The sequence below is a fragment of the Haliaeetus leucocephalus genome, unplaced genomic scaffold, assembly GCF_000737465.1.
Source record: "Haliaeetus leucocephalus isolate CR32 unplaced genomic scaffold, Haliaeetus_leucocephalus-4.0 Scaffold730, whole genome shotgun sequence".
NCBI classification, from domain to species: domain Eukaryota; kingdom Metazoa; phylum Chordata; class Aves; order Accipitriformes; family Accipitridae; genus Haliaeetus; species Haliaeetus leucocephalus.
The window spans coordinates 3497354-3511461 of record NW_010973166.1 but is presented as its reverse complement, the minus strand read 5'-3'; the positions used below and the strand labels follow the sequence as shown (position 1 = coordinate 3511461).

Sequence of the window (14108 nt, the reverse complement as noted above, 5' to 3'; positions counted from 1 at the left end):
TTAACCCCCCCCCCCCCCCCCCCAAGCATCCATTTACAGTAACCACAGTGATTTCTGTTTTGGAACATATGGCAGGGTGGCAAACGGTGTTCAATGTTTAACTAGCAGCTGCTCTAGTTCAACACATGAAAAACCTTTCCAATTTCAATGTCCTTCTGAAAGAAAGCAAAACAAAGCTTCCATCCCTCAGAGTGCTTTAATAAATGTTGGCAAAATGACCAGATCCAGGATGTTGTTCCCCCCGTCTAGTTTCATAAAAATCACGTGCAGACACAACCACTGCAGGGCTGCTGCGCTTTTATTTGCTCACACAGTTTGACCGGTCTTCCCTGCGCAGTTTGCCTTTTTTCCCAGCTGTGAAATTGCCGAAATATCTGCTCTTGTTTTTCTATCTGAACTTGGAATTAGATGGTAAAATTGGTTAAATGGTAAACAGCAAGGAAAAAAAAAAAATCCTCATTTCTGTACTTAAGCTAGAGTATTTTGCAAACATATTTGCTATTGCACTTGGGGAGAAAAAAAAAACAAACCCAACCACAGGTAAGGCAGCTGAGTTCTAAGAGTTTAAAAAATGACCTCATGCATACTTAAAAATTGTTACTTTAAACAATTAGCATAAATTTTTATGTTCTTGCTTATGCAAGAGATGCAAAAATTCCCCTTACCCCCCCCACCACGGAAAAGGAACCCATGCTCTGCCTTAGTACTGTGTATCCCCCTCCTGTCTACCACTCCGCTGGGTCATTTCTGCAGGCTTTTCCCTGCTATTTGCAACCAAACATAACCTCTGAGAAGCAGCTACTAGGAATTATGTGTTGCTTTCCTAGTAGGAAAGTGGCTACAAAGCTTGAAACCAGTTGCCCTGACTCAAAATACAATTTAATACAGTTCTGAACTAAAAAGGGATATGGCAGAAGACAAACTATGCAGTTGTGATGTGTATAATCAAAAAGGCAATCACCATACTATTAAAAGAAGTGACTTCTGCTCTAAACCCACTAAGCCTGTGGATTTTATATGAACACCTTAAACTAGCCAACCCACTACTTGGCAAACAGGCAGTGCTCCTTTTTACTTTTTGCTTGTCATTGTATGATGTAAAGGTAGTTTTAAAAAATAATCGGCATTGAAAGGTCACTTACATCAGCTTTCCTGACAGAATGGGGATTTTGGGAGGTTCAATTCAAGCCGTCTTTCATGTATTTACATATAATGTATTTACACACAAAATAAATCTCTCGACTACACTGATTTATTATTTAGATTTTTGTTTCAAAAGAGGAATCTAAACCTGATTACACAGAAAGCATTCTATAACTTTGGTTTTCCAAAAGATACTTTCTCGAAAGACTATTTAAAAGGTGCTCCTCAAAAAAAAGAGAAAAAAAGCAAGGTGAAATTACACAAGTGCAGCCTAAGGGCTACCACACCAGACCAGCCTCTGAAGTTTTTTTTTTTTTCTACTATGCTGAGCATAATTTTACACACAGTATTTTCTTTACGCCTGTATCAATGCAGATCTATATCCAACAGCTAGATTTGTTAGTTTGGGTTTTTTTTCACTTGATCTTCTTTTAATATATATACACATACATTTCTTTTTAATGCAATTCAAACTAAGGGATGCTTTTAAAAGGATACGCACCATGCCCTCCTGGTATTTTTTGCTCTCACAGGTAACAGAAGCTTGGCAGATCAGCCTGACAGAGCGGGAGATGAATTCTATCCCAAAGAGCAGTCTGACTGTATAGTATTTCTCCGGCAATAACCTATAGCACTGGCACAGCTACACTGATGAAAGAACATCCATCCTCCTGATGAACGAGCGCCGTTCAGCAGCTAGAAACTGTGCTTCAACTCAGTTTCGACACTGGTGAGTTAGGCACTGCTGGGCAGCCAGTAGTAAGCACAGGGTGTACTTACTCGGGCTATTGGTCAAGTCTGCGTACAGAACAGGCGTGAACATCGGGACACCTCTGCAGCACAAGTTACAAACCCTCTGCTGCAGTGAGGGCCTTGACAGTTTTCAAGAGTTCTTCAAAACTAGCACAGAAAATTATCTTGTCTGAGACATGAATATTTTATTACCCTTATCTCAATTAAAATTTTCCTTACATCATTCTAGTGGCCACTGAGTAACAGTTAAAACGGTAAATAGTATGATCCTACATGCAGACTTTTATACCCAAGAGCACTGCAACAGGTTAATTCAAATGTAGTTACTGCAGTAACTGGAAATAATGTTAAATGGGTCAAGAGAGCTTGTTTTTGCACCCTGAAAACCACGCTGGTGCATACTGGATTGTGGATAACTTCCACTGAAACATGTGATGCTGGTGTGGGACACCCTGCTGTGCCAGGCTGGCAGAAAGGGACGTACAGGGCACTGAATAGGACTGTCAAGAAACAGGAAAAGGGACAGGGTTTGCAAACCATGCAGTTAGTACTCCCCGAGGGTATCCGCCGGGCTGCCCCGCACTTCATCACCAAGGACTGTGCATCAGGACAATAAAGCAAAGGGTTGCTCCGCGCACACCACGCAGGAAACCCGGCCCCGCGGTCGGTAGGATGGGGGGAGGCACAGGGTGCTCTCCCGGGCGAGCAGGGGAACGCCTGGCCGCAGGGATCAAGCACATTGGGACTGCTGTGCCGGTGCCCATTCCAGACCCGAGGCATCAGCATCTTCCCAGCCCCTGCCCAACACAGTCACCTTCACCTCCTTTGCTAGTTTACTGTAAGGCAGATGCACCAGGGGGAACAGCAAAAAGAGCAGTGTGAAAGTCATGCATAGCTTTCAAGCGATCTACTTAGATGCCCAGGCCTCCAAACAATATATTTTCTTAGTTCAGACAAGATCATAGGCTTGCAAAACAAAGCCTGAATAATTCTTTCTGCCACTTAGCCTTTACATCAAATTGTCATTTACTAAATGATTCAAACTGTTCACTGCTCAGCAGTGAAAATTCAAAAGCCTTAGAAAGTACCGAAGGGGTAACTTTAAGTCTTCGCATTAGCTGCTTGCCATAAAAACTACAGGGACCTCTCTGAAACTCTCTTGCAATCCAGCAACCCTACTGCTTGCAATGCACACTTGAATGGGAAGGGAGGGAGGCAGAAACAAGGGCTTTAACTAAACCTCCCTCAATCTACTTAATTCTTCTGCTGAAGCAACTCAGGACTGTTGTGTGTTCCCACCATTTTGAAGACAAAAAACTTCATTCCAATTACGAAAGATTCACCAGGCTAGGATTTTCATAAACCCGCTTTATCAGGCCTGAAGAATCTGTACCAAGGAAGGAATTAGTGGCAAGGCCTGCCCTCTGCTACCTCTGTATAATCCCATCTCCCCCTCGGCAGGCTACTGCTTTGCCCCCTAACAGCAATGTTAACTGTGACAGGTCTGATTCAGTATACTGGACATTTTTTGTCTCATTACAGGGCTTTGCTCTCACCACATCTCAGTATCTACCCATATAAGGACAGGGAACATGTGGAAGGAAGGGGCGGGGCTCACCCAAAAGGAGAGGTCTTAGGTCAACACTACTCAGATTTAGGAGAGGAAGACTGGAATCTTCTAGGCGACTAGCAGGCAAGTTCAGAAAACATTTAAAAAAAGTCACGTAAGAGTTTCTGACAGAAAAACTTATTTTGTGAATTCGTTGAAGATGCAAAAAATTGTTACAGTGGATCTCTGGGGCAGAGTCAGTCTTTTTGTTCCATTTATATCCTAAAGATTTGGACCCTAGTCCTTGGCTGGCATCTCCTAAATGCTACTGTGATACCACAGCCTATAGTACCACTTAGGGACACGAAAGCAGTGAGAATTGTGCATGTAGCTTTGGCTACTTAGCTCCAAGTAGTTCTTTCCCTTCTCCAGATAAGGAGAAACCCTTTGGATCAATAATTTCAAGATGAGAGCATTTTTGGTGTGTCCTAGAAAAGGAACAGTCAGAGTACAAATATTCTAGGCAGAAATTTATCTCCCAAAGAATTCAGAGGCAAGGTTGAAGTAAAAACATTCGCTGGTGATTGAAGCAAGGGGAGACACTTTGTTCAGCATGTTTCTGCCAAAGCACAAGTAATTCAGCCTGTCTTAAAGCAGTCTCCTTTCCTGTGCCTTTGCTCATGGAACATCTCTTTTTAATTGAGTGCTTTTAAAACCTCATTTAGCATCTCTGCTTTATTGGGAAGAGTCATTTTATTTCACTTCTGTAATACCAGCTAGTTTCATTGCTTTAATAACTGTGAACAACAATTAGACATAAGTAGTACTTCGAAAATCTGTGGACTGAATTTATAGCAACAGATCTTAATCTTTGCTTCACTTGCTTTATATGTTTTCAAAGGACTTGACTTATATGTAACAAAAATGTCACCCTCACCCTGAACCACTCATCCAGAAAATCAAAGTTCTCATGAAAACGTTTGTTTTCACCATGAAATCTACTGTGGCACACAGAATTCAACAGTGGTCCAAGTTTTCAGGCTTTCTGATAAAATACGGACCTAGGGACATCTTTCAAACTCCAGGAAACTGCAGTTCCCTTGCTACCCTTATCACAATACCAAAGGCTGTATGTATGCTGTAGATTTTATACAGACAATGATGGAGATGTCCACAAATGTTTGAAAATTTGAGAACTACACAAGTGCTGGTCACTAACTCAAGACAGATAAGCTTCTAAACTACTCTCCTCTACTGATACATAGATTGAATCCCTCCCTTCATAACTTTTCTCCCCTGACCTAGCAATTTACACTTTCAAATTCACAGAAGATTTAGGAAATCAGTATCAATTCAGGCAAAGGAAAGCTTTCTAGGATAATTTGCCTACTCAGATTAAAATAATCTGCAAGCCTTTTACACAGCTGATGGAACCATTCTTCATATCCTGGCAAGTTACAGCTAAATCATATCCATAGAACAGCAACATCAAAGAAAATATTTACCTGTCTTCTATTATCCACTCAAGATTTACTAAAAAAAACCAACAGCATTTTAAAAACCTCACAAAAAACCTGGATTTACAAGCCCTCAACTACACAAGTTCAGAAAGAAACCTTTAATGAGCCAGAAACTTTACCATAAAGAAAGAGCTGTAAGGCTTGCATGACATTCATTTTCAAATTAATGTTTCCAAGGCCTTTAACTCAGCTGTACAACAGAACATTTATTTTCCTGGGACTGAACTGTAAAAAAGCCTCCTAAAATGGAAACAAGTACTTGGAATCTTCCATTTGTTTCTCCTTTTTTTCTAACTGTACTTACAAATGGCTTAATAATATACAGTGGCTTAATTTATGACTTCAATAATGATGGCCACAATGTAGCACAGCAACTGCAGATATGCCCAGTTTTCATGGTACAGTAGTTCAATCACTTGAATCACCTTGAGATTTGCAGGTTTTTCCCCCCTGCTGATTTAAGCAAAGTTCTCATAATAACCAGTTCTGTTACAAGAAATACCTCACCAAAACAGAATTTCAGTTATAATCAAATTCATTTAAATGCAGTCTCATGCTCAAACCTTACAATGAATGCTGACCTATACTGGCTCATCTCTAATTTAATTTCTGTCCTCTCCTACTCTGTAGGAGGTCATTAAAAAAAAACCGAAAAAAAGAAAACATCCCCACTCATCTTCCATATGCCCCTCCTACATATGGCAATTTTTTACTTATCCAAGCGATTTCTCTTATGGTACTTTGGTTAATAGACTACATGCTAAAACGCTGTCTCAAAACCCATCTGAGGTGGTCAGTAAATGGCTTACCGATATATCTCTTGTGAAACACACTGATAAAGCTCCTCAGCAGTGAATTTTATACTGTTATTTATCTAAAACAAAGAACAAAGAATTAACATAATAATTTACCAAGTATCACAAATTGATTAAAATTATATAGCTGGTATAACAGATATGGTTAATGTATTAACCATAATGTATTAAAGTATTACCTAACAGGCTCTCAAGTTGAGAAAGTACATAAGAAAGTCATGCCATGTATTATAAAATCAAATATTACAAACTAATAATCACGACTGTGTCTAAAGGGAGTGATAGATATCACTCCAGCTCTATTTTCTAACAATTTCTGGACAAATCTGAGAGACCTTAAATAATTCTTCCTCCCCTCTTAATTTACCCTATAGTTCTATCGCAAATGAAGTTCTGACTCATGTTAATTCTGTAAATACATGTACAGGCCCAAAACCCAAATATATTTCCCTGTATAGGAGAGGACAGCAAATTTGAAATACATAATATACTAAAAGGAAAAATACCTCTCTTCTACTGCAAACATTCATTTCAATTTCAAGTCTTAAAATCTTTCAGCCCAAATTAGTTAAAACTTCATGAATAACTGGTAATTTCAATTTATCTTTTTTTCTCTGAACTACAGCCAATATTCTCCATAGAGGTCCCTAATGCAATGTACTCTCTCTCTCTTCTTAAAATGACTAGGTTAGGCTGTTTTGGTGACTTCAGCTTCAAGGCTTTTTACTCTTAACAGCGAGTCATTCACAACAAATGAGTGCTCAGGAAGTCACGCAAGCAACTCAAATACCAGTAGCGATTCAAATAACTTTTGGTAGGTGCCAACCAAAAATATCTTTTTATGTCCAACACCTAATAATTAAGAGCAAACCTTCAAAATTCTAGCTTAGTGGAAACACAATGATGAGACAGCTAACCCCATAACTACTTTAAATAAAAAACTGTAACCGAAGTGTATCTGAGAAAACATTAAAGAAAACTTCATACCTCGTTGCTTATGAGGAAGTTATAGAGGGTCCAAATATCTTGGAAACTACTGGTTGGGGTCAAAATTCTGAAAAAGAAAAGTTTGGGGATTTTTTTTAAGCAAGTATAAAAAGATTCCATGGAAGAGTTAAAAAAATAGCCAGAAATGCTTAACGGAAAAAAAAAAAAAATCTAATTACATTCTTTAAACAAAAAGGAAATTCTGATCTTTGAAGAATTTTCCCTTCCACCCATCCCCTTCCACTCTTCTAAAAGAACTAAATGAGCTTATTATTTCTGTAAGGACTTTCTATGAAGGTTTTTCCTCATTAAAAATTCAACTGATGTTTTTATGAGCGATTTCTCTATACAGATGGGAAGAAAACCAGCAATAATTAAAAGCCTTTTGTTTCACATAAGCAAAGCCTGCTGTATTAATGTGGAGCAACAGAAAAGTGACATGCAATACAAAACTTTCCCACACCAGCTAAAGCTTTAACTCATTCCCTCCAGTATTCTAATGTACAGCTCAAATGCTAAAATTTACATACCATTTTTGCTACTTCTAATAATAACCAATTCCCACCCAATACTGAGAAGTGAAAATGAGATTTGACAGCTGAAGAGAGCTGTCTTTATGAAGCACCTAGTATCACATGAAATACTGGTATTTTATTTAGCCACGAATGCACATGGCAGCCAGCAGCATTCCAGCCTTTCCCAAAATCTAGTCCTTGTTCACCACATTTCAAGCAGAGATACTGCCTGCAGAAGAAAGCATCGGCTTTGGTCTCTCCATAAGGTGTTGGGAAGTTCTGACTGATGAACACCCTTTTCCACTAGGCTCCAAAAATGATCCAATAAGGAAGTGATTCTCAAAAATTAATTATCCTAATCTATTTGAGCAGATATAAATCAGTTATACCTCAGTGTAACTTTATTTGCATTCACTAGGAAAAAAATAGAACCCTCTTACACATTACAAAATGTACATTGAAGTCTACATTAAAAAAAAAGCAACACTTTACATCTCTTAAGAAATACTGATAAAATTCTGCCTTAAGTTTTAAGGATGTAAATAATGATTGAGAAAATTACTGGATTTGGAAAAAAAAACTGAACAAAATCTTCTTTTTGGGAAGCTCTATTTATTTTCCCACGGGAAAGTGCCCAAATTCTCCTCTCGCTCCCCTTACAAGCTGTAAGCCTTTATAAATGAATTAATTAGGAATTGAGAAAAAAACCAGAAACTAACAGAATAAGTGAAAAATCCTTGTTAAAAAAGACACTGTATTTTAAGCAGGCTGGAAGATAGTGACACACCACAGGATTTATCATAACTAGTAAGTCCGCTGCTTATTTTCATTATGATTTTACATAGAAATTATCACTGTTAGAAAAATTAGTCACACATTTTCTTTCCCTCTTTGTAAGAAGATGTACCCAGAGTTTTTTTCTTAAGCACTTAACCTGCCAACTAAAAGTCAGCAAGAGAACCAATTGGCTAGTTTTCCTAAAAATACCTCGAAGAGTTCAACTGCTACCTCAGCGAGAAAGCTATCAGGTTTGACAGCGTAAAACCCCAGCAGAGACAATTTGGCAAACATCCTTGGAAACGCTGGGAATCTTGGCAGTTTGGACTGCATTGCAGCTAAGATTCCCACCGACCAGCTCCATGTAGCCATTAGCCAGCAACCCTGTCTGCATGGGACAATACATGAGCTTTGGCTATCACATCGGTCATCTGCAACATAAATAAATGAGTTTACCCAAGCCTGGGAAAGCGTGATTTCTATTGCTGATGATTTTTGTACCACTCTGCCTTCTATTTCATGCAAAAAGGAGGAAAGCTTGCATGTTTGTTTTCATAAAACTGAATGCAGAACCGTACAAAACATAAAAAGCAAGATATTGCTAATAACTTCACCTGAAGGCCATTATATGTTGCTACACAGTATGTTGGGGCAAAATACTTTCATCGCTATATTTCTCCTGCTGTGCCAAGGACACATATGCAAGGGTATTGGATAAGTAAGACTGCTGCCACAGGTGAACTGCCAGTGGGAAAGCCAGCCAGGTAAGCTTTCTATAGGAAGGAGGGAGGGTGGGGGGAAAGGGCAGCTGGTGAGAGAAAGACCTGTATTAATTATGGGCTTCTGGATTTTGTGGAAGAAAAATGTATGTACAAGCTAGGAAAAGGTGAAGGAAGAGACTGAGAGCAGAGCGGAAGGCACGATTAAATGGTGCTGCCTTTCCCTTTGACTAGGCAGCATCTCCACATGGCTGTTTCTGCCCGTCTGACTTCTAACTTCCCAGGGCAGAGAATTGGCTAGAAACTTCAAGTTTCGCTCCGTCGTTCTTAGCAAGGCTACATTTAAAGAAAACCGGTTTGAAAGTCATTTTCGAAGCAACATTAGCCTGTAATTCCAAGGTCATTTTTAGACCCCTGGTTTCACACAGATCTTTAATCATACCATGAGTATGCAAGCAGCCAACATGTCACCCACATTTCCTTTCCCCTAGAAAACCTAACACCACGAAAGCACCAGCATCGCATACACTGTATTTGATCTTTTCTCACCAAAGGGAGCGCTTTTCAATGATTACTAGAGAATCTGAATCTTGACACCAGTTAGGATGCTGCAGACTTAAAAATTATTCCATTGATGTTTCTCAGACTATGCACTTTAGGCACTCAATAAGGTAACCCTCACCACTCTTTGTATTCGTTTCTTGTCAGGACATCAAATTGGAAAACGTACTTATTTTTGCCCTGGTGACCAGAGTGTACTAGCAAACAGCTAACATTATTGGTTTAGCTCACCATAAGTTACCAGACCTCAGTACATCCAAACCTCAGCTTGTACATCCATCAAGTGGATGTACAAACCAGCTGTGCTTCCGGTTCTTTGGAAAAAAAACCAAAGTAGATTGTGTAAATAAGCATACAAGTAAATTTCTGTTAAATCCTGTAACTTATTTTACGGCATTTGCTTGGATTATGACAACAATTGCTTCTGGGTTTATAACATGCAATGAGAAGTCTGACATTTGGCTCAAAGTTTTACAATATCTTCAAATAAATAAAATTTGTTGTTTTCAGGGAAGAACCATTGCTACACATGGAGTATACTGAAAAGAAGTTGGTGAGAGAGGAGCTTGCACTGTAAGTACCCCCACAAATTCTTAACAGGTCAGCATTCATAAAACATGCTTATTGCTGTTTTCAACTAAATAGGAACTGGAATACAAGCTCCAGTCTTGCAATATGTTTTTCTGTAGAAAACTGTAACACATTGTGTACTGGTTTTAATAATTTTATGTTCCTTTCATCTCCTGTAGCCACCATTCTGTGTTACATAAAATAGAAATTTTAAGAGAAGATGTACATTGGGAAGTCTAGACAGGTTTATACGCACATCGAGTCTGCCTCTATTAATTCATTAAATCAAGTTGATCTTGTTTTCACCAAAGTTTCTCAGTAGAAAAAAAGTCTGCCTCAGCTATAAAACTATGTCTAGAGAATGTCCTCTAAATTAATAATACATGAAGCAAATGGGCTCTTATGTAAAACCCTTCTAACGAGAAATCTGAATCTCAGTATTGTGACCACTGCAATATTAACCACTGCTTTTTCTTCTCTCTCAACATGACATCAAAGGGATTTCAAAAACAGAGGGTGGAAATCCACTGAATCACTTTGCCTCTCCTATCACCACAGCCATGCAAAACCAAACTACAAGTGACCCCACGTCATGTACTTCCAACTTTTAATTAATCCAAAGATCATGCTCTGAGCAGGTGTTGGCAAGGATGCTGGGTGATGTGAAAGCTGGGATTATCACTAAAAGGCAATTCGTTGATCAAGCTAAAATCTATAGTACGGTCCTATGCAGTTTTCTGAAAATATTTAGTACATGAGGTAGAGAACAGCATGTCACAGAAAGACACATAAAGTGACTATGGGTATCAGCTACAAAATGGAGGTTAGGTGTTGTTCTGGGGGCAGAAGGGAGAAAGGAGAGTCAGACTTAATGATTTCTATCTCATAAGCAACAGGGCTTCCCAAACCACTCAGAACATTTCTTTACCTACTGTCTTGTCACTCATCTGATGCCAAATGCATGCACAGAGTGTAAGACACGATAAGCAAAAATGGAAATGGATAGGAAATAGCTCATGACGTGGTTCCTCACTTGTGCTTAGAGAAGACCTGGGAAACAAGCAAAGCCTATTTGGAAAGGATCAGAAAATTAACTTACCAAATAGAAGGAAAAGAAAAACAATCGACAAGACAATCTGGCAGTGAAAGCAGGTCAGCCTGCCAGCTGCTCACAAACACTAAAAAAAAAACCTGGGCAGCAACAAGTAAAGCATATGGATAAAAGTCATATGAGACTACGTGGTAATCACTCTCGAATCTGGCCAAACCTCTGTACCTCAGTATTTGTCACACTGAGCCATCCTCTTTAACAGTTCTATGTAATTGCCTGTGGCATAAGACTGATAAGACTGTCATAAAGCATTAAGCAATACAATAAATCCATGCGGTTAATCAAAAAGGCATATGACTTAATTGTATTAAAGTCAACTTAAGCCATTAAAAGCCCCATTTAACCTCACTGTCAAAATATCAGTGAAGCAAAAAAGATGAGAAACAGAAAAACAAAACTTCTATGCAGCTTGTTAACAATTCCTCATTACACTGCACTGCAATAAGGTAGTCAAACTGGTGTTACAATGATCAACACATGCCAAGGTTTTGTTCAACATCAACCTATTGGGAAATTAAGGGGATTTTTCCCCAAAGTCAAGCTCATGCTTTCTTCTATTGTAGAAGTACTTCAGATGTCAGATCCTAGTGCTGCTTTGTCTAGATGCCTATTCTCTAGCTTTAAAAGGCCAGAAAGGACCATGGCTTTTACAACACTAACTCATTTATTCAAACTGTTCTGCTTTTTAGACTAGTTTAAAATCAACAAGGCTTAAGCAGCTGCCACAGCATCACCTCTGCCCTGCACCTTGTTAAGCACTGGCCAATTTCAGCTGTATTTGACACAGGTCTTGAAACTTTTTAATTTATTACAGCTTTCATTAAAATAGGCAGAAGGCTAAAGGACAAATTTGGACCCTGGCAGCAGAAAAGGCTGTAGGTAAGTTCAAATGTAACAGGAGATGGCAAAGAATCCATGTAGGAAAGGAAACGCTAGAACTAGGAGAAAACCTTTTGTCAGATACTGCACATTTTCAACTGTATCAGACATGCTAATTAAACTAAAGGCTACAATACTACAAAAAAGATGAGCTCTGGAAATGCTGATGTGAAGTGGTTGTTTTCCTAGTAACCAAGGGGATGTTTCCACATTAGTGCTGACCCCTGGGGAGGGACATTTCCACATACAACGCCTCTCCGCAAAATGCCTTACAGCTCATCCAACCGCAGTCCTGCTCTCAGCTGTGCCAACCTATGTGCGGTCAAAACACACCGTGGAGGACGTTATAAATCCTCCACTTGCTCACAATCGGTGAGTTACGCAAATTACGTTACACACCTTGTTCAGAAGTTGGAAGACAGCTGATAGATAGCAGTGTTAGCTGGATCTGCCACCAAGAAACGGAAGAGGGAACCATGCCCCATGTAGTATAATGTTTAAATGTGGTATTTGCAATACCCATTTCTCCTTCATAGTAAATTCTGTTTACCTTGGAAAGCCGCACAAAGCCCAGCACTCTGAGGCTGAAATTTACATTTAAAGTAATTTAACTGTTTTCCTTTAGTGGTTCAAGAACATTTCAGGTTTCACCTAAATAAATAAAAAAATAAAAATCAAACAGCTAGTGATAGGAAAGTCTGATACTTTTTGAACTGGGAGTTAATCTCCATTTTATTTCCAGAAGGAGACTGCATGCAGAGGAAGATTAAAAGGTCAGCTCTTAATCTAGAGACTTTATGATAGAAATTACTAAATGCCATGGCAGTCTAAGGGAAGGAAGACAATTTTCTAACTAGACACCAAGAAAAAGAAATCTCAATTCCTCCATTGACCAACTGAATAAACAAAGAGTGAACAGCTTCTCTACAGCTGTAGAATTCTGTTTTTAAATTAGTAAAACTGTAGAACTAGTTTAAAATCATTTAATCCCAAAATATTAAATTTAGTGATCAGTTTTGATACAGTAACGCTTTCGTGCACTACTGAGATCTTAAAAAAATTATACTTTTAATTTACAAATGTTTATGGAGTCCTTGTCTAAATCAGTGCTTTCCAAACAAACAAAATCATTGCGAATTTGAGAGAAATTCCATTCAGATAAAATATTAGAAAAGTAGAATTCAGGTTCCTTACTGCAGTAAGTAACAGATAAGTATTTTTACAGCTGACACTATGTTAGTATAAATATTTATGAGTATTGTATCTAAGAGTATAAGCTCTAAATTGTGAGTGATTTTAAAGTTGGCATGTGAACAGAACAATTATTTCTTTGCTAACACATGAAAAAAAAAATCAAACTAGAAATAACTGTATCAATTCACCACAGACTAAACTTTTTCTTTTTTGTTAACAAGGATTTCTTATCTAAAAGTAACTTGGGCAGGGAACATGAAGACATGTAAAATTCTCTAGAGGTGCATACAAACCTTTGAATCAGAAGTTATATTCAGCCAAGGGAAAAACATTGGCTAATGTAAACCCCTACAGATACATTTAAACACTGCCGCTGAACCCTTTGAAAGGGTAAGAAAGCTATCTGTATCCAGTATTCCAGTCAGTATGTTAATGGGAAGATTTAATAGCAACAAGACACAAAATATGCTTCAGATGACTGATCATGAAAACCTACAAGTACTTCCAGCATTCTAGTGGTGTTGGTGCATACATTAATTTCAACAGGTTAAGAAACACATCCTGCATGCAGAAAGCCAAGAGAAGTTATGATGTAACTTAAGTATAGAGTCAAATATATCTCAAGTATATATACTCCCCCGGCAGCAATACCTGGCAAGGCATTCTGCACTTTTTAGAACAAGACCTGCAAGAGTTAATTATCTGTGGTAAGTACTTAAACCTCTCTTCCCTCCAAAGATGAAACATCTTCCAGGAGAATGAGTGGAAGAACTTCTGCAAGTGATGAAAAATTTGGCAAAAACTTGAAAACCCCGAGTTGTAGAAAATACTTCTGTTGCCTCAAAGAGCTACTTGAAAACCAAGAAATAAATTTAAAGATTTTTGAAGATAATTATTTTATTTTAAAGATTTAAGAGACCTTAAATTAGGTCCCCTAATTAACTGGTTCCAAATAATACCCAACCCAAATAACACACATCATAAATACAAATATAAACCACCACTGAAAACAGTC

At 38.4% G+C, this 14108-nt stretch overlaps 1 protein-coding gene across 2 annotated transcripts in view; it reads right to left on the bottom strand.

The window, feature by feature from the left end:
• Positions 1 to 14108, bottom strand: part of SWT1 (SWT1 RNA endoribonuclease homolog (S. cerevisiae)) — a 40161-nt gene that overhangs the window by 1597 nt on the left and 24456 nt on the right. For both annotated transcript variants that reach the window (XM_010580694.1, XM_010580696.1), the window contains exons 17-18: positions 6768 to 6834; positions 5775 to 5839 (exon numbers count right to left, since the gene is read on the bottom strand). In XM_010580694.1, coding sequence (XP_010578996.1) covers positions 5775 to 5839; positions 6768 to 6834 — 132 coding nt within the window. The remainder of the gene's footprint in view (positions 1 to 5774; positions 5840 to 6767; positions 6835 to 14108) is intronic.